The sequence below is a fragment of the Schistocerca piceifrons genome, chromosome 1 (genome assembly GCF_021461385.2).
Source record: "Schistocerca piceifrons isolate TAMUIC-IGC-003096 chromosome 1, iqSchPice1.1, whole genome shotgun sequence".
In the NCBI taxonomy this organism is placed as follows: domain Eukaryota; kingdom Metazoa; phylum Arthropoda; class Insecta; order Orthoptera; family Acrididae; genus Schistocerca; species Schistocerca piceifrons.
This window is the reverse complement of record NC_060138.1, coordinates 1,254,356,632-1,254,376,720: the sequence shown is the minus strand read 5'-3', so window position 1 is coordinate 1,254,376,720 and position 20,089 is coordinate 1,254,356,632. Positions and strand designations below refer to the sequence as shown.

Genomic DNA, 20,089 nt, shown 5'->3' with positions numbered 1-20,089 from the left:
GCTTTTATCAGTCTCGCTTTTGCATGTGCAGACACTACCGCTGCTGCTGCTCTCCACAATTCTGTTAAATGTCGCCTTGGAGAGTGTAATGTGAAAGACACAAAGCAACAACCCTGGGGGAACACTGTTTAATAGACTGACTCAGGAGCTTGTGTATGCTGATGATATTGATTTGTTATCCAGGAGGAAACAGGACTTGGAAGAAAAGCTGGAAAAGGTAGGAAGATATGGTGCAGAGATGGGCTGACCATTAATCAGTCAATGACCAAATATATGTTAACATCTAGGAAAAGATATAGTGAAGGAGGAAGAAGCATAACTTTGAATGGAAAAGAATATGAACACTGTGAGAGCTTTAAATATCTTGGTTCCCTGAGAATAATGTTAAGAGACAGGAAATACATGCAAGGATTGCAGCTGGTAACTGGAGCTACTTTGCACTGGTTAAAGTGTTTAAAGCAAGGAGCCTCAGTAGGAATCTGAAGCTGATGGTGTATCGTACATTAGTTAGACCTGTGGTATGAATGGTTTGGACACCTGGACTATGACACAGAACGATGAGGAGTTGTTGCTAAGATGGGAAAGGAAGATACTTGGGAAAATCTATGGGCCAGTGAATGATAGGAATTTTTGGAGAATCAGAAATAATAAGGAGATCTGAGAGTTGTACAACAAACCAGATATTGTGACTGAAATAAAGAGTAATAGACTGTGTTGGTTGGGACATGTAGAAGGAATGGTGGAGAACAGCACAGTCAAAAAAGTTTTCAAAGGAAAACCCAGTGGATGTCGTAAGTATAAGGGGCAGACCAAGAACTAGATGGCTAGACAGCGTGCAAGAGGACTTGAGTAGAATGGGATTGAGAAGATGGAGAGCCAAGGCAGTCAGCAGAGAAGAGTGGCCAGAGGTTGTCTGGTAGGCCAAAGCCCTACAAGGACTGTAGTACCAAGGAGTAATAGTAGTAGTAGTAGTAGTATAGAAGTTCCATTGCTGTGCATGGATCAGAATAATAATAATAACAATAATAATAATAGTCATTTATCCTGAAATGTGTTAATTTGTTTCCAAACTTTGCAGACTTTTAACTTTCCACACAGTTGTCATAAATGTCTACAGACTTTTGGTTTTTAATCTCTAACCACAAGCACTGAATGTAGCAAATGTGAAAAAAATCAGGTGTTTCAATTGAAAATGTATCCTTTTTGTGTTGTTTGTATAGAATGAACCATTAATATGTGTATTCATCACATCCCTAACAGAATTCACCAAATATCCATTTCCAACCCATCTGATCTAAAATAGTCCTCTGGAAGTTAAATAAGTTGTGTCAACATTTGCTCTCATAGAAATTACCACTTTTGGAACAGTTGCTGATTTTATAGGTATTAATGAATTATTGGGAGGAGCTCTATGGTGATACACATATACCAGTAAATGCACAAGTGAATACATACAACAGGAGTATACTCTTCCTCTGATACATACATTGCAACTGGGGATTAAGAGTGTCTTCTACAGACCATAACTTTAGGGGGTGGCTACCAATTTATTACTTTTGCTTTGTTTTAAATTTATATGAGTTCAAAATTCTAATTTTTAAGTGTGCTGAAAGTTTATTGTAGCAATATAAATACTACCTTGGAATTTGAATGTGGGTGGGGGTGGGAAGTCTACGTGAATCACATAGTAGCTTGTCATGATTATGTATTTCACAGTTTATCTGAAATTTATTGTAACTAACAGACACAAACGTCACAAGTATTGCCACTTCCTCTCAAAGGGCTTTGTCGTGATATTCCAAGTGCCAAAAACGAGCAGCTTCTTAGTGTCAAACTAAAAGGTTTGTATCTTGTAGTACATATTAGTAAATTTACAGTTATTAGAATATTTCAATAACATCCAAATGTTTAGTAATCCGGATTAATGGCTCCACCTCAAATCTCCAGCACAGTGGCTAATTTACAAGTATGTGAAATGAGCAAGGTGATAAACACAACAAATTCTATAATGACATACCTTTATTGACTCAGTGAAATTTTTGTAACTACTTAACACATTGGAATAAAGCAAATGTGTGAACAAGTTGTAGGTGACATACAATTGGATAGTTCAAATTTTCAGTTGACTTTGTTAGTGTGATATGCTCAACAGTAATGGTACAGTAAAATAGTTATTAATGATTTCATTCTGTTAACTCTGTTAGAGATGATTAAAAGATTTTCAGTGTTTACTACAGTGAAACAAACTGACTATTTCAAAGGGATAAACGCATGTTCCTAGCTTCACCTAAAATTCAAATCTTTCTCAAATGTTTTGAAATAAGTTAAAACCCAGTTAAATGATTACTTTTGTTTGAGAATGGCGAATATCATTATTGTTACACTCTCCAAAAATACATTAAGGCTTTTGTGGTTTTAGCAATGAATGGAATGTGTAACACGATCTGTTTCTCCTTTCGACTTTGAAAAATTTATCTTCACTGAATAATTCTAGGTCTTGTGATTTCACACATAAGTTATGTTCGGTTTGGAAAGAATCCACCCAGCACTTTTTAGAATCAGTTTCAAATGCACACGTACTTCAACGTTTCTGTTGCCGTTCCCCACGAAAATTTTGCTGATGGTGTTGTAAACTACTGTACATATAAATATAATTGTAAATAATTGTGAATGAAGGTTTTTAAAAAAACTACTTTAAGTAAAATCCTTATCGCATAAGTAGGAACCACCAATAGGTCGACGAATGTTCGTTATCTTTACGGGAGTCATTATTTCGCTCAGATTCTGTGAGTTCGCTGTGGAAATGCGCTGCTTCAGAGGCCTGCGTTATTTGTACTCGATTCCTCAAAACTCACATTTAAAAGCACTCATTTCAGAACACTGTTGCAACGAAGAAGCATCAGCGGTAAAATAGTACTACAAAGACGAAGCAGATGCTGTAAAAGTCACAAAGGAGATGTGGAAAAAACGTAAATACTGCTGCAATGCAAACGTACACTACCAAGACGTCCAAGGAAATACATTAAAAGATACAAATACTGCAAAGAAACAAATACTGCAAAGCAGTAAAACAGTGCTCGCTACTATAATGTGCAAACAAACGCAGTAAACCAAATGGAAGACTATGCACTCTAGGGGAAGATCCCAAAGAATATATATAGGAGCTGCAGAGGGGATGAAAAGGTGGGACTTGTCCCTTACTGTGGAGGGGGGTGAATGGGCGTGACCTGTCGCCGGTGAGGTCCTGGCGCTGACGATTCCCGTGGCTGACGCGCAGCGCAGCCTGAGGCGGCGGACCCCCCTCGCCGAGCCTCCCACCGGCTGTCGCATTCCTGTGTGAATTCGAAAACCTGGGCTGTTTTAAGAGCCTCGTCTCGGGGAGAGTCCGAATACCGCAAAGTCTGTGCACACACTTCCTTACCGTTTGAACATTGGAACAGCCTTCTCGAGTCGTGGGTCTGCATTCGATTTGTGACATATTCGATCTGAGCACGAAAAAGCATTACAAATTAAGACCCCGAATGTCAGTGATCCAGTGCTTGTACGATTCTGATTGAAATTTAAAATGCCGGTAAAATTCCAATCTAATTTGCGCCACTCGGGAATGACACCAGTAAACATATGACAATAGTTAAAAAAGTTCAGCAAAAGACAAACTATCAGGATTTATCGTGAGGAACAACTTATGGTGCAACACCAACACACTATGCGAAGACCCCGAAATAAAAAGATCATTTTCGATAAGAATGAGTTGCGTCGTACACTGTGAAATGATGGTTTAGGTGCGTTTCCAAATCTTCAGCGCCGTCCAGCAATCAGGGAAACGAGGTAAATGTCGATGGTGCCTAGTTTCTGGTAGCAACGGTGTTAATACTGCTGTGGTAAGCACAGTTGCTGCTGCTGGTGTTCCAGTAGTTGTTTTTGCTGTTCCTGCCGTTGTGGAAGTCACTGCTAACTAAATTCTGGGTCTATATTGCCTGATATGTCGACGCACTGACAGCTCAAATATACTCGTCGCCACTGTTGAAGTCTGCAGTTATAAGCACAATGTATTTGGCGAAATACACCGACGCAGTACAATACAGTTAACACAAACACGTGCAAGTTTGGAAGAAGGACGCAAATGGAAGGAAGCCGACCGGAACAGATACCCTGCAATTCAGAGACGTCAATCACACAAATTTACCTACTTTCAACGTAATTATTTTATCGTGGAGTCATAACGTTATTAAAACTAAAGAACGCAATTCACAACTAGAGGAGTTTATCCAGATTCTACATAGGAACTTCTATCTAAAAGAGCCAAAAATATCTTTGGTCTTAAATGAGATCATTCACTCAGTAAATAAGGTCTCACACCATTCTTCTGGTAATACTAGAATGCATGCGATTTGAAGGGAAACATATATTTCAAAGGAAGACAGCTTACAAGTAGATAACGTCCAACAAAGCGCTGAAACTGTTTGCCAGCTCCCTCTGCCTTTTGTTCACAGTATATGTTTCTCAGCTTCTTGCGAGCTGGTCATTTGTGCGCCACGACGTTCACGAGGAGTATCCTGTCTTCTGGTGTCACCAGCTGTGCTTCTGATGTTTCCAGGCACTCCAGCAAGCGTAAGACTGCCACACGAACCACATTTTGTTCACATGATACGCACTGAATCTCGAAACCGAACTCTTGCAGAGCTAAGGTCCATCGTGCTAATTTCCCATGTCACAATTTACTTACTAACAGGGAGAACCAAGGTCAGTGGTGTGTTACCACTACAGATTTCTAACGGGCTAGATGTCGGCAGAATTTCGTGAATGTGAATGGTACCGCCACTGCTCATTTCTCTGTCACAGGATATTTTTATCCATAGTTTAACATTCTGCTCCAAAACGTAGTCGTTACCGCACTCTTCTTCTTCGTCGATCTGACACAGGTGTTTCCCATGTTGTAATCAGATTCATCAAAGGCTAAATAAAAAGTTTTGTGAAGACCTGTGTGTAACAATACCATTGTGTTCATTATCGTTGTTTTAATCCATCGAAATGTTTCCTCACAATCTTTCCTACAGGACCACATGCTACGTCTGTTAACTAGGTTGTGAAAGGACTCGTTTTTTAGCACTTGGCAATAGAAATCGCACAAACGTTGAAAATTTCTAAGTTGCTTCTTGCAACTAGATATCGCAAAACTGTATACCGCCTCCAGATTGTCCCTGTTTGCTTTTATACCTTACGGTGTAATTACATGACCAAAGAGTTTTGTTTCCTGCAGACTGAACTCTGTGTTTCTCAAGTTCAACTTAGCCTCCGCAATTTCAGATTTTTGAATAATTTCTTCCAACGCTGCGAAATGCACCCTCCATGCAATATTTTTTTGGTGCTCTCCATATGACCGAGTGATACCAGAGGTCTACATTTTTGCTCTGTGTGTTTGAAGTCAAACTGCACTTCCTCAACCTGCTAACCTTACCTGCCCTTAACAGTTATCCAGGAATTCATACACTGGACTTCCATTTGTCATATCTGATTAAGCATTGCAATAACTCAAAACAACTTCAGCAGAACATGGTAAAACATCAAATAGATAACACACCACATTTGTAAAATCATAATATACTTCTTTGGCTCTATGTCTTCCAATTTGTTTTGTGTACATTACCCACAAGAAATATACAAAACTCTTATTCCTGCACAGCAGAATTCCAGCAGCCTATACGAGAGACTCTAATTCCGACTGGCGATAAACGTTCAGTTACAAAGGGACTCCCATAAAAAATCACAATAACACTTCTTCTCTGATTCGGGTCTTGGAATCGAAATGCCAAAGCATTTATGAATTTGCTTGGTATGAAGTTGTAAGATATTCTCCAAGACGATATAAATCTGTCCCCGAAGTCGCAACCAGAAGGCCATTAGCGACGATTTAATACGGCACTGGGAAAGTTCGCAACCAGATAATGAACATTATCTGACTTGCCATCAACAGGTAGAGAGCTGACGCAATGACGCGACCTAAGCTGTGTTCATTTACACTACCCACGTGTAAGTCTGTAAGTGTTGTCATCATTGGAATTACAACTTTGAAACACCAATTAAAAAAGGGCTGACTACGTCACTTACGCCTTTGAATACAATTTGCCATAAAATGACAGTTTGGAGAGCGATCATATGATGTACATAATTTTTTATTTAATTGTCTTAATCGCAAAGTTTTTTGAAGACAGTTACCGGTTTCGGCTATGCAGCAGCCATCTTCAGAACATACAACAGAAGTACACCCAAGAGAAACAGAAACTGGTACACCTGACTAATATCGCAGCAGTGCCACGACGACATGACGTGGACTCGACTAATGTCTGAAGTAGTGCTGGAGGAAACTGAAACCATGAATCCTCCAGGGCTGTCCAAAAATCCTTAAGAGTACGAGGAGGTGGAGATCTCTTCTGAACAGCATGTGGCAAGTCATCCTAGATATGCTCAATAATGTTCATGTCTGGGGAGTTTTGTGGCCATCGGAAGTGTTTAAACTGAAACGAGTGTTCCTGGAGACACTCTGCGTCAATTCGGGACATGTGGGTCCCGCGTTGTCCTGCTGGAATTGTTCAAGTCTGTCGGAATGCACAATAGACACGAATTGATGCAGGTAATCAGACAGCATGCTTACATATGTGTCACCTGCCAGAGTTGTATCTAGACGTAACAGGGGTCCCATATCACTCCAACTGCACACGTCCCACACCATTACAGAGCCTCCACCAGCTTGAACAGCCGCCTACAAACATGCAGGGTCCACAGATTCATGAGATTGTCTCCTCATCCGTACATGTCCATCCCCTCGCTACAATCTGAAACTAGACTCGTCTGACTAGGCAACATGTTCTGGTCATCAACTGTCCAATGTGTTGATGCCCCCAGGTGAGGCATAAAGATTTGTGTCGTGCAGTCATCAAGGGTACGCGAGTGGGCCTTCAGCTCCAAAAGTCCATATCGATGATGTTTCGTTGAATGGTTCGCTCGCTGACACTTGTTTATGGCCTAGCACTGAAAGCCGCAGTAGTTGCGGAGGGGTTGCCCTTCTGACACACTGAACGGTTCTCTTCAATCGTCGTTGGTCCCGTTGTTGCAGGATCTTTTTCCGACTGCAGTGATGTCGGAGATTTGATGTTTTACCATATTCATGATATTCACGGTACACTCGTGAAATTGTCGTACGGGAAAATCCCTACTTCATCGCTATCTCGGAGATGCTTTGTCCCATCACTCGTGCGCCGACTAAAACACCAAGTTCAAACTCACTTAAATCTTGGTAACCTGCCATTGTAGCAGTAGTAACCGATCTAGCAACTGCACCAGACATTTGTCTTATATAAACGTTGCCGACTGCAGTACCGTATCTGCCTGTTTACATATCTCTGTATTTGAATATGCATGCCTAAAACAGTTCCTTTGGTGCTTCAGTGTAAAAGAAAATAAATTACTGCCTACTACATTAAGGGATTAAAAGAAGGACAAAAATTATAATATAAACACGACATACCTCCGCAAAAAGTCATATGTAAAAATAACATCAGTCGAAATTGCCACACTTGCTTCAACCGGTTATCTGAGAGTATGGGTTGGAAAGCTATTCTAGAGGTCGTTGATGCTTACATAAGCTACAGATATATGTACAAAGTACTTAGAAAGAGGTTCATTAGAAAGTAGAGTTCTATAAAATATTCGCAGCTGAATGCAAGGAAGCAAAACGATTTTTATTTAACCTTGTAAAAAATCTATTTATCTTCTGACAGTTTAAAGTTGATGACGATGAACAAAATATTCAAAAAATAAAAACTTATTACAGAAATCATTCTTAAATTGAATACATTACCATGTCTATTTTCCTATAATGTTATTTCATCCCACTTGCCCCATTTGGGCTGTTGAGTGGACTGTCAGCGGAACAATATTCCGCTCTTCAGCAAAGCGAATGAAAAAAAAATGTAGAATGAGAAAAATTTTATGACTTATTTTCTACTTAAAATTATAGACAGACAACCAAACTAACGAAAATTAATACATTTTTAAGAACACATCACAAAAGCTGAAATTCTACTCATAAAAAACGCGGAAGCACTGCACTTTCATGTCTTGGTGAGAAGTATTATTGAGGGAGAGTATATGTTCCATATGGTTGAGGGGTGTGGGTAAAGAAGTACGTAACGAAACTGTGGAGAGGCTAGGTAGAAGGTGAGGTGGATAGGGGGAATAGAGACAATGGGAAGAGAGAGGTTGAAGAGTACTGTAGTGCTTGGGGACGTTAGTGGTAACAACAGGAAAGAGATAGGGATGGATGGAGAGGGAAAAGCAGAGAGGAGACCCCAATGTGGTGTGCCACAGGCGGAGGAGCATTAAAATTGGTAGGAAAGAGGGGAAAATCTCGTTATTTGGGAGAGCAAGTTGGTTGAAGTTGCATTGATAATTAGGATATGGAGTGTGTGAAGGGGTGGAAGCATACCAGGGTTGGTGGTCGGAGGGCAGACAGTGGTGTTATTGGAATCTAGTTTGCAGATGGAAAATCTCGTTATTTGGGAGAGCAAGTTGGTTGAAGTTGCATTGATAATTAGGATATGGAGTGTGTGAAGGGGTGGAAGCATACCAGGGTTGGTGGTCGGAGGGAAGACAGTGGTGTTATTGGAATCTAGTTTGCAGATGGAACAGGAGATGCAAAGATGTTAGATGTTGATAAGGAGAGGTAGGAATTTGATAAGATTGCAGAGGATCCACGTGGGAGAGGCGTATGTGGCGTCCATGACTTTCAAGGATTTGGAGGGACTTAACAGAACTATGGTGGGGTGGAGATCTATGCAGCATTCATATACCAGAAGGTGGATCAGATCAGGGTTTTGTATATGAGCAGAATAGTGGAGGAATGTAATTCTCAAGTTCAGGCTGTAAGTAGTTCTAGTCTATTGAGAGCGCTCTGTTGGATTGTTAGTAGGTGAGGTTTCCACATTAGTGGCTGGTCGAAGGCTAATTAACTGTACACAACAGTCATAAATGGTAAGGTAGAATTCATGGAGGCGGAAAGTGTAGGTTCTTTGTCCTTTAACTGTTGCCTGGTTTTGAAGGGATTGATCCTGAGGAGCGATTGCATACACAAGAAGGTAGACTGATTGAGATGGATTTGGAGGGATCATTGGGATTTCTGGAGTGTAGGGTAGAGGGCGAGAAAGTGGTATCACCAACACACTGAAGGAGGCGATCTGGTGAGGGTGGTTTGGGCATATCAGCAATGTAGAAGAGATAATGGAGAGGAGAGAGGATGGGACTCTAGGGTACTCCTGCACTAGGATGGAATATATGGGAATTGATATTGTTAATAGAGATTAAATGAGGGGCGAGTAGATAGGAAGGATGTAAAGTGGTCATAATTAATTGGAAAACTATATGTCTGGATTTCGAAAAGAAGACTGGAATCCCAACACGGTCACAGGCTTTCTCTACGTCGAGGGAGACAAAAATAGCAGATTTATGGGAGTGGAGTCAGTGGGATGAGAGATGGATGAGTGCAAGAGATGGTTATCAGAGGATAAGTTGGGGCAGAAGCCATACTAGTTAAGGGGTAGGAGATGGTTTTGGTTCAGGTGTTGATAGATATGTCTGGAGAGAATGGATTTGAAGACCTTGCTAAACACTAAGCTTAGGCAGATGAAGTGGTAGGAAGAGGTTTGTGTGGTTTGAGGAAAAACAGGATTTTGGATGTTTTCAATTGTTGAGTATTGTAAGCTGTAGAGAGGATAGTGGTGTAAGGGACTGGAGGGGTGACTACAAGGGAGAAGGGGTATTCTTTAAGGTGTCAATAAGTTATGCAGTCTTGACTAGGGGATGTGGTGTGTTTTTTGTGGAGTAGTTGATTTATGTCATGTGCTGTAACTGGTGTATTTAATTCCATTTGCTGTATGTTATTCAAGTACTGGAAGCTGGGAGCAATGGGTGGGACAGGTAGTGAGATATGGGATTGGTGTCTGTGACTTGATGGAATGCTTTCGAGAACTTGGGAGAGTTAATGGGGAGTGGAGTGTTGAGTCTGGTGCAAGTCCCAGGGACTTTTTTTCATTTAATGAATTCCTGGTGTGTCCCTGTATTTGCCAGTGATGTGTGAGTGTATTCCTGTAATGTGTCTGCACCAAAAAACAGTACATGCAGCAGTATTCTTGGAGGAGGAGTAGGCCTTGTGTGGGGATTGTGGGCGGGGGGGGGGGGGGGGGGGGAGAGGGTATACAGTCTTCGTAGGAGTGTGGGTGGATATAGCGTTTGATATGGTCTGCTGAAGAAAGGCTGTGACATGAGGGAAACTGTCAGGTTGCTGGAAGGTTATAACACTACTGCCTGCCACTGTTATACCTAACCACAAAACAGGAGGGGTTCAGATGAATGAAATCATTTTTATTAAGGCAATTGCCGTATAAAGAAGCATAGACGAATTTTGTTATGTTGACTGTGTTGTACCTAACGAAGGTGGCTTATCGGAAGTGCAAGTCAGAATTACGTAAATATTTAAACAGTAATACAAAATATTTTACCTATCTACACTGTTCAAAGAAGAAAGAAACCGGTCGCCTGCCTAATTAAGCATTAGAATGATTGACATACTTGTTCAAGAAACTGAAAATAAGTAACTTCAATGGGCAGTCACAGCCTATACTTTGTCACACGATTGTGCAATGAACTCTGGCACCTGCATATGTTCACGTTAAAGAAATTGCTAAAGGTTATAAGAGAACATGGCTATTTGCATAATGGTAACAGAAAATAACATATACTTTTGCCTTCAAGGCTTGGTCAGACTGAATGGTCTCAATAATATTACTATCAATATTCACTGTAGAATCATAAATAAAAATTTTAAAAAAAATTGAAAATTAAAAATATTGAGTGACATGTACTATTTTGTCTAATGTAATATCTTTTATTAACCTGACATGTTCCACATTATTACGAAGTGTCGTATTCATGATCTATGGAACAAGTACTAATCTAATCTAATCTAATCTATCAATACTCACTGTAGAATCATAAAATAGGCATAGGTTCAATATTACTTTTCAAACATTTTCCTATCTGACAAAAAATTGTAAATGTAGTTCACTGCAAAACTATGAACTGGTCATAGGTTAAGTCTCTCTCAGCTTAATACGTTTCTATTTAGAATGAAAGTTAAATGTATTTCGCTAACAAACAATTTCACACTGAATTTTGAACAAAAGAAGGTACTATTTTCATAGATAGTGGTCTTTCTATTAATTGTTATTTATCAAGAGCATAAAGGGTAAACTGTGGATCCTATTACACTATTAATACGCACTTTCAATACACAAGAGAAACAAGCGCTTAGCAAGCATGAGTATATAACTTTCCACAATTGCAGTTTTCAACTTCTACTACACTGAGACACAAAATTGACATATTTGTAAGATACTGACTCACCTTTTGCGATTTACAACAGGCAGCAATGTGAACCATTACTAAGCTAAACTTTACAAGCCTCAGTTTTCAGAACTTTTAATTTTGAAGTTGGCAACAACATATTAATAAGCAGTTTTAATAGAAAAATTATTTTCAGCAAGCATCATGGACTTAAGCTCACTCTCTTGCCACAATAACTTTAACTTTCTTTTTTACTATGTTCAAGAGGCATTAATTAGTAAAACACTAGGATTTAATGTTCTTTCAATAAGGACACTCGGTAATTATTTTAGCATGGGAAAGACCCTAAGTGGAAATGTGGCAGAGGGATAAAAAATCAAGGTAGGTATAAAAGTTCGAGTATAAGTTACCTTATATTTGCGTACACTAAAGTATCCAATGAGCTGATCCTTCACCATAAATTTCTACTATTTCTTAGTTCCTTTTCAGTGATTGCGCAATATGGTGGCGATTGCATGTTGGTAGGTGGATTTGCAGGTAGAACTGCTGGACTCTCTCATTTCTTAGCGGCAATGATAGATATCAGTTCCAGAATAGTTCAAGCTCTTTATCCATCCATCCATCCGAGGCATTGGAAAGCGGCACAGAAAGCCTCTCTCCGCACCAGCACAATACACAACTTTTACATGAGCAGTTGACTGACTCTCAATTCCACCTTTTCTACCTAGGCCAACTACAATTTGCGCGCGCGGCATGCTTCCGATCCCAAGGGGAAGCACAACACCTTTTACATACAAAATAACTAAGAACCCTAAGTGAGGATCAGCAATTTACATAACAGCAAACAAACGTTTTAAATAAAACAGAACATTTGCATATATTGGTAGTTCTATACAAAATTATTTAATTTTAAAGATAACCAAAGGGATTATATGAGGAAGACAAAAGATCATTTGCTCATATTGTGCATATTACAGAGATTACACTTTATTGCAGTATCGAATTAATCGTATGCCAATTACAGAAGTTCAACAATGGGATGTTGAACAAAATAGAAAGCTAAATGAATCAACAAAAGGTATGTAGTGTCTAAGCTATGGTGTTACAAGGTCAGGAAGCAACTTCCAATTTTGGTTTCTATGGATTCCCACTAGGCATTCCAGTAGATGTGTGAGCAGTCTTAGATAACTTTTGGATGGAGGTTGGTATGGGGTGCACAAGGATGAGATTCTGTGTGAGAGATCATGAGGAATACAGGTAGACATTCACTTCCAATCATATTATAGACTTCTGCAGTGAGGCGTCCAAAGAATTTGGGAGATGCTAGGACGACATAGGGGGTGGTTTTGCTTTCAGGATGGGTGTGGTGTGAGATGGGAACAATAACACCCTGCAGGGAGTCAGAAAACTGATGCCACCTCTGGAGTCCTCCAGGTGATTTACTACTAATTTTGAGATCAGTGCCATGATGTAAGTGGAAAATGAGTGACAGTGTCATAGGGGATAGGATGAATAGGTCAGATGTAGATGGTGGCACAGGTAATGGTTAGTCTTCCGAAAAATAGGGCAAGGATAAGACGTTTGGTAGGATTATTATATAAGGGATGTGACTGAACTGGGATGTTCTTGTGGTGGCCAATTGAAACTCCATCTCTGACCAGAGGAAGGTGGTTATCTGTGCAGTGGATGATACAGAGAGAGGTCTGGAAGTGTAATGACTGAAGGAACATTTCAAGGAGAATAAAGGTATGGATTTTGTCTTCAAACAGGGCATGCATTAAAAGATTTTTATTAGTGGGGAGGGAGGAGATATAGTGTTACAGGCTTTTGTAGTGCTGTCACACCATTAGAATGGTTTGTTTGGGGGAAGGGGGTCTGCTGAGGTTTTAGACAAGGGCATAGAGGAAGGTGAAGAGAAAGTGAACCTGGTTCTGGGAGTAGGTAGCTTCGTTATTGCGATGGGGTGGGCAAAAAGGGAGATTTGTTAGAGAGTACATGGATGTTGGAATGAGTGAATGCTTTGGAGGATAATTTGATAACATCTTCAGCAGTGGGTGTTGGACAGGGGAATTGTTGGGGTGAGTGCGAGTATCAGTGGAACAGAGTGGGACAGTGAGCTCAGGTTTAGTAGGTTGCAGCTTAGTTTTGCATCGAGGGGGGGGGGGCAGGTGTTACAGATAGGAGGAGGTTAGGGCATTGTTTAAGAACATGGAAGGCTTTGCAGTTTGGATAGGAGGTGGTTTTTTACAATCTTCAGTAAGCTGATCATTGTAATGGAGGCATTTTCGTCATTGGTGGGACTGAGTAGGAATTTTTAAGGTTCGACCCTGTGGCAGTGGTGGTATATTAAGACTCCTTCTTTAGGGAGATTGTCCATGGTGGCAGCAAATTTAGAGAAGATATGGCAGTGGTGAGTGGGGCCAAAGTTATTATTAATTCAAAGGGCTTTCTGGAGTTATAAATCCATGTGGTTGTTTATTTCAGATGCCGCTTCCTCATCCATGACCACAAGGCTGACATTTGTGACACTGCATTGGGGGTGGGAGGACGGTTGGAGGCTGGTGTTGTTTTGCCGTGGGTATGCTGGTGAGAGGTGTTGAGCAGGCTTTGGTACCAAGGATAACCAAAGGAAATTTGGAAAGGTCAGTGTGGAAACTGGGATTCAACGACTTTAATGAGATGGAGGCTTTTCTTGGGATGATTTGTTGGATGTGAAGGCTTGGTAGGTATTTAATTTCGAGGATGAGGCATTTGGGTTTAAGGAACTTTTGGTCAGAGTTGGAGAGAAAGTCAGGTTGGACAGTAGGTAAACAGTGCGAAGGGACAGGAGTTGTGTCCATATGCTGAATGTCGTCAGATTCAGTTTGCTGTTTCTTAGGTGTGGGAGTAGGAGAGATGTTGGTGTTTTGACGTTTTGTAGGCTTCTTACCGGCTCTTAGATGGAAGAATGGTTGTATGATGGGGGTGGTGAGATGCGACATTGTTGATGGTTACCTGGGACTTCTGCAGGTCCTTCAGCCCTGCTTGCATTGGTGACTGCAGTGAGACTCAGTGAATGGTACTTGTGACATCATCTGTTGCAGCTGTAGCCCAGCAGACTGTGATGCAGGCGGCCAGTGATGGAGGTAGCAGATGACTGATGGCTGAAAGAGAGAAGGTAGGGGGAGCTGGGGATGGGGAAAGATGCATGTATTACTGCTGTGATGGGACAGGATACTGTAGCTAAGGGAGGACGAATGTAGGTATGTTGGGGTAGAAGAAAGGCTCCGTGTAGTTAGAGTGGGAACAGGAGATGGAGAGGTGTATATGATTGATAGAGTCAATGTTCCATAGTGGCAGAGAGCTCAAAATGGTTCAAATGGCTCTAAGCAGTACAGGACTTAACATCTGAGGTCATCAGTCCCCTAAACTTACAACTAATTAAACCTAATCAACCTAAGGACATCAGACCCATCCATGCCCAAGGTAGGATTCGAACCTGCGACTGTAGCAGCCGCATGGTTCCGGACTGAAACGCCTCGGACCGCTGGGCCACAGTGGCCGGCGGCAGAGAGTGTTTACCGGTGTTGATTAGGGTTAGTGGTCCCTGAAGTGGCGTTGGAAAGACTGTGACAAACTGTGGTGGAGTTATGAACGATGAGAATGTCTCTGATGTGACAGTGAAGGAAGCAGCTAAATCGGCCATGGTGCAGTGACGGCGATAAACAGATGGAGGCGGCGGTGGTGACAAACAGGCGATGAATCGGCGCTGATCAGATGGTGGAGGCGAAGACTGGCAGTGAAGATATGGGGTGGCGATGACCAGTGGCGAGGGTGAGGTCTGGATGCGAATGATGACAGGCAGTGAATGCATTGGTGGATAATGAGCACCGACGATGACGCCTGACAACAAAGTCATTGACCATTACGTAGATGGCTAGAAACTTTTCCCTATCTGAATTTAAAACCCTGAGAGTAGCCCAGGTAATTCATATTCCCAAGAGGAAGAGGGGTTCCAGCCCTTGGATCCATACATTGTGATGTTTTTTTGCCTTTGTTATTTCGACCTCGCTCGTCCCATGTGTGGGGGGAGGGGGAGGGGGGGCTGGCAGTGGGGCAATCAACATGCTCTTCAGCCAATAGATATTATCTATGACATAGACACTAAACACAGAACAAGGATACATATTTATCATGACTTTAAAACTACCTGAAAAGGTGATGTTAATGAGAGAATATAATAAATAATGCTATCTTCGCGAATAGTTTAAAAACACTGATAAAAATGAGAATCGAGAGCGCATTTAAGAACGTTTGAAGAGCACTAAACATTTGAATAAACATTTGAAAGACACCTAACACAACGGATAAAAATACTGACAAACGTTAAAAACAGAGCACTCTACATTTTCGATAAAATATGGAAAAGGACCTTCCTTGGAATTACAGCTTACTGATGAAAAAAAGGCTGGTATAGAGGGCGATAGGAAAATTATGGTGGTAAGAGGTTGTGATGAGACGGGGTGGCTGTGGGAACAAGGACAGAGGGGTAGCTGGTGTTTGGCTCTATAAATTTGAATGGAGAACAGGGAGGGGGGCAACAGGGGCAGGGTAAATGGGGGACATGGTATGGAGAGAGGGCAAGAATCTGAGAGGGTGGGTTGGATTGACAGTTGGTGGGATGGGTATGTTGGGATGGAGTTCGTGATCCAGGAGAGGGACACAGTTGAAATTTATTTAGGAGAGGACACTGAGGGTGTGCAAATGGTGGGTTGGTGGTATGTGTAGCTAGAGGCATGGCAGCATGATAGAACTGGAAAGGAGAGAGCACGCAATAGGATTGTTTGAAATTTTGGAGTCGGGTTTGCTGATGTTGTAGGTTATTTGGAGGTATTCAGTATGACTGAGGAGAAGTGAGAATGTAAGGAGTTAGTAAAGCATCGTTATGGTTGTGGGAAACGAGATGGAAAGCATAGCATTCAAGTGTCTGGAGGGAGTCACAGAACATGTGTGGGGTGGAAATCCATGCAACATTCGTGTAGCAAAGAACATGTCAGAGCAAGGTTTTGTGTGTACGGAGGACAGTGGAGGGTTGCAACTCCAAGTTAGGCCAGTTAGTAGTTTTAGTAATTTTAGTTTAGTTTGGGATTTGTGTTGGAAGTCTGGTTGGTAAGGTTTCCACGTTACTCTCCAGTCGAAAGTTAGTCCAAGGTATTTTAGTATATTAGTTAGCTGGATGAGACAGTCGTAAATGGTGAGGGAGAAGTCGTAGTGACGAAAGGTGCAGGTGTTGCATCCTATGATTACTGCTGAGTTTTGCAGGGACTAATCTTAAGAAGTCACTGGTTACACCAGGAGAGAAACGGATTGGAGCTCCCAACTACTTGTAATCACAACCTCTTTGATTTCCCGGATCTTGCAGGCTGAGAGGTTCCCTCTGAAACACGTCAAGCGACTGCATCTGGCTGAGGGGCAGTGTCAGCCACAGACAGCACATGGAACCTGTTTGTCAGATAAACTGGGGCGACCTTAGGAAATCTTGCACCGCCTGCCACTCCCCGAGGCGACCTCCCACTCGATCACAGGTGAGGGGTCAACCTCAGCGCGAGCACTAACTGTGCTGCTCCCCGGTAAGGACCGAGCTGTGTAACCAAAGCTACCACAGCCTGAAGTTGAGACTGAAGTGTCGCCAACCTGGATCGCATCCGCATATAGCCATCACAGTCCCTTTCCATACTTAATTCCGATGAAAACTACACTACACAGACAAACACTCCCCGAGGCGACCTCCCACTCGATCACAGGTGAGGGGTCAACCTCAGCGCGAGCACTAACTGTGCTGCTCGCCGGTAAGGACCGAGCTGTGTAACCAAAGCTACCACAGCCTGAAGTTGAGACTGAAATGTCGCCAACCTGGATCGCATCCGCATATAGCCATCACAGTCCCTTTCCATACTTAATTCCGATGAAAACTACACTACACAGACAAACAAGGACGTTCGACACGCACTTTGGCACTCTACTGTGAACAAGGAAGAAAACACAAGAAATGTGTCCAATAATTAAGATTAACTCAGAGATTCGAAAAGTGAACTGCCGAAGTACACAGTTGACACTAATTAATTCGCTCCTGATTAGAAACTTGCAATACATCACAAAATCGGTTTACTATCCGACGCAAACGATAACATGAAGATTGTGTTTATTAAATATGAAATTAACGCGCAGAAAGTCAAGAAACTAAACTATGAAAGCATACAGATGAAACTATACAATTCGCTCCTGGTTAGGAACTCTTAAAATATCAAAAAATCGGCTACTTCCCCGTGGCTACTTGTGTCTCGCGCGGCTGCTGCTGACTGGCAGTTTACTCATATTGCTGCAAGAGCAAGCATTCATAGTCAACTGTTTCAACTGTAACTGCCTAGAAATATCTGAAGCTTCCTTATCTGACGTTATAGGCAGAGAACAGTGTGTATTTGATAAGGCATCACCAGATATTTACTTTGTATTAATCTTGTAATGACTATATAAAATTGAAACTACGGTCATGCGCTGACGATAATTTAAGTGTTATGTAGTAGCGATACCCACAGGGCGTTTCAAAATTACACCGACAATCTTCGAGAGGATGTAGAAGGTTTCTTGAGGAACAAAATGAGGATAGAAATGCGTGTCCACTAACGTCATCCAAAGATACCAAGGAGCCTCGAAATTACAGGCGCTGGCGGAAGTATGTATATGTATATACAGGGTGATCGTGATGGTGTTACAAACTTCCAGGGATGATGGACAAGGATAAGTGTATCAATTTGAGGTAAGGAACCTGGGTCCAGAAGCGAGCGAGTCGAAAGTTATGAGCGGAAATCGTTCTGATACCTCTGACAGTGGGATACATGTACAGGTCCTGGTGTTCAGATTATAATTTAGGCAACTTCCAGAGGTGGTAGTGTGGACAAAAACAAGAAAAAAATATCTGGTAAACGTGACCTGTAAAACGTATACCTTAAGAGCAATGACCACTTGTTCAGTAGAGGAAACATGTTTCACATAGCTCCTCGGGTATTCTCTCAAGAGTCCACCATCACTAGGCTGTTTTTCTTGTTCTGGTTCACGCTACCACCTCTGAAAGTTGCCTATATGACAGTCTCAGCAACAACAGTACCGGTGCATATACCCACTCCACTGTCACAGGTATCAGAACGATTTTAGCTTATAATTTTCGACTCCTTCGTTTCCGGACCAGGGTTCCTTACCTCAAATTGGTGCATTTACCCTGCTACAGAATCCCTGAAATTCTGTAACATCATCACGAACTCACCCTGTATAATTATATACACGCAGGCGCCGGCGCCGGTGCCTATCACTTCGACGCTCTGTTAGCGTCGTTTGGTGGCGTTTCCGGACACAGGTTGCTGTCCTCATTTTGTTCTTCAAGAGAACTTCCACAACCCTTCAAAGTTTTCTGGTGTAATTTTGAAACACCGTGCGTAAGTGTAAGTTAACATTGACTAATGCTTGGGAATATCATGCACTTAATTTGACTATTTTCTGTGTGGCTTAGGGTATTCACCCAAATGATCAGCGACTCCATGGATGGATCAAGGACGTGCGACGCGTGAGAGACATGCTACACACGAAGTTAAGAGGTTGGGTACACGATATGCAATCCGTCAGCGAGCAGATGATGAACTACAAGATAGAAGAAGACAAGAACAGTTCTGGGATCTATCTAATAAGGTACAAGCTATTGCAAGTCGAAACTTTGTCGAACTTGTTGTGCTTTGTGAATGTTTCACTTTTTTCACTGGTGCGTCTTACTTACTGATATACAAATAACTGACGTCATGTAGTTCAGGACTGAGTAAAGTATTTGTGACTAATGGCCAACAGTGAAGGAGACTGATACTGTAACTAGCCGTTTACAAAGTTCTGGGATTCCGTATATTCTTCAGTTTTTGGTTGGCTTCCGTCTTAAAATGTGCCACATGTTATGTAGAATATGAGCAAAACAAACTACAGCACCGAATGGTGTTACTACTTTGACTACAGAAAATACCCTTGCTGCCAGATACTAGCCAGGGTCTCGTAATTTACGGAAACGGTACCTGACACAAAAACTTGGTACAAGTACCACATGGGAAAAGAAAATGTCACCTCCAGGAGAAATCACGCTAATGCCTTGTGAAACTTCTTTATTCAAAAGTATTCTGTTCTAAAACTACTGAGTGAAATTGAATGCAAGTGTCACTTTCGTATTCTTTATCATTTCAACACTGACCTACAGAATTTGCACTGACTAACATAACTCAAACTTTTCCTACGCATTAATTACCCACAATATTCATGGATAACGTGATATGACTTCTCAAAAAATGATAACCAAAATTCAAATAATTAATACAAAAGAATGGCCCTGAATAGGAAGGAATCCCTAACAATAAGCCATACATATCATAAGTCACTTACCTCATAGAATGTCTTCATTACACAAACTACAGCAATGTCGCAAGTACCAACACTGCCAGCTAAATAAAAGATTCTAACTACTGAAGGCTCTAACTACTGATAGGCTTGTGGTTAGCAAAGGAAAGATTGTGTTCCAAAGCAAACAATGTATTTTTACCTTAATAATGTGACAACCAGTTCAAAAAAATATATAATCATCCGTGACACCCAGTTCCAAAAATTATATGGTTCAAATGGCTCTGAG

The 20,089-nt window shown here is 41.4% G+C and overlaps 1 protein-coding gene across 1 annotated transcript in view; it reads left to right on the top strand.

Moving 5' to 3' along the window:
- Positions 1-20,089, top strand: part of LOC124780314 — a 154,591-nt gene that overhangs the window by 90,850 nt on the left and 43,652 nt on the right. The window contains exon 5 of the mRNA XM_047253771.1: positions 18,941-19,116. Within this exon, the coding sequence (XP_047109727.1) occupies positions 18,941-19,116 (176 nt within the window). The remainder of the gene's footprint in view (positions 1-18,940; positions 19,117-20,089) is intronic.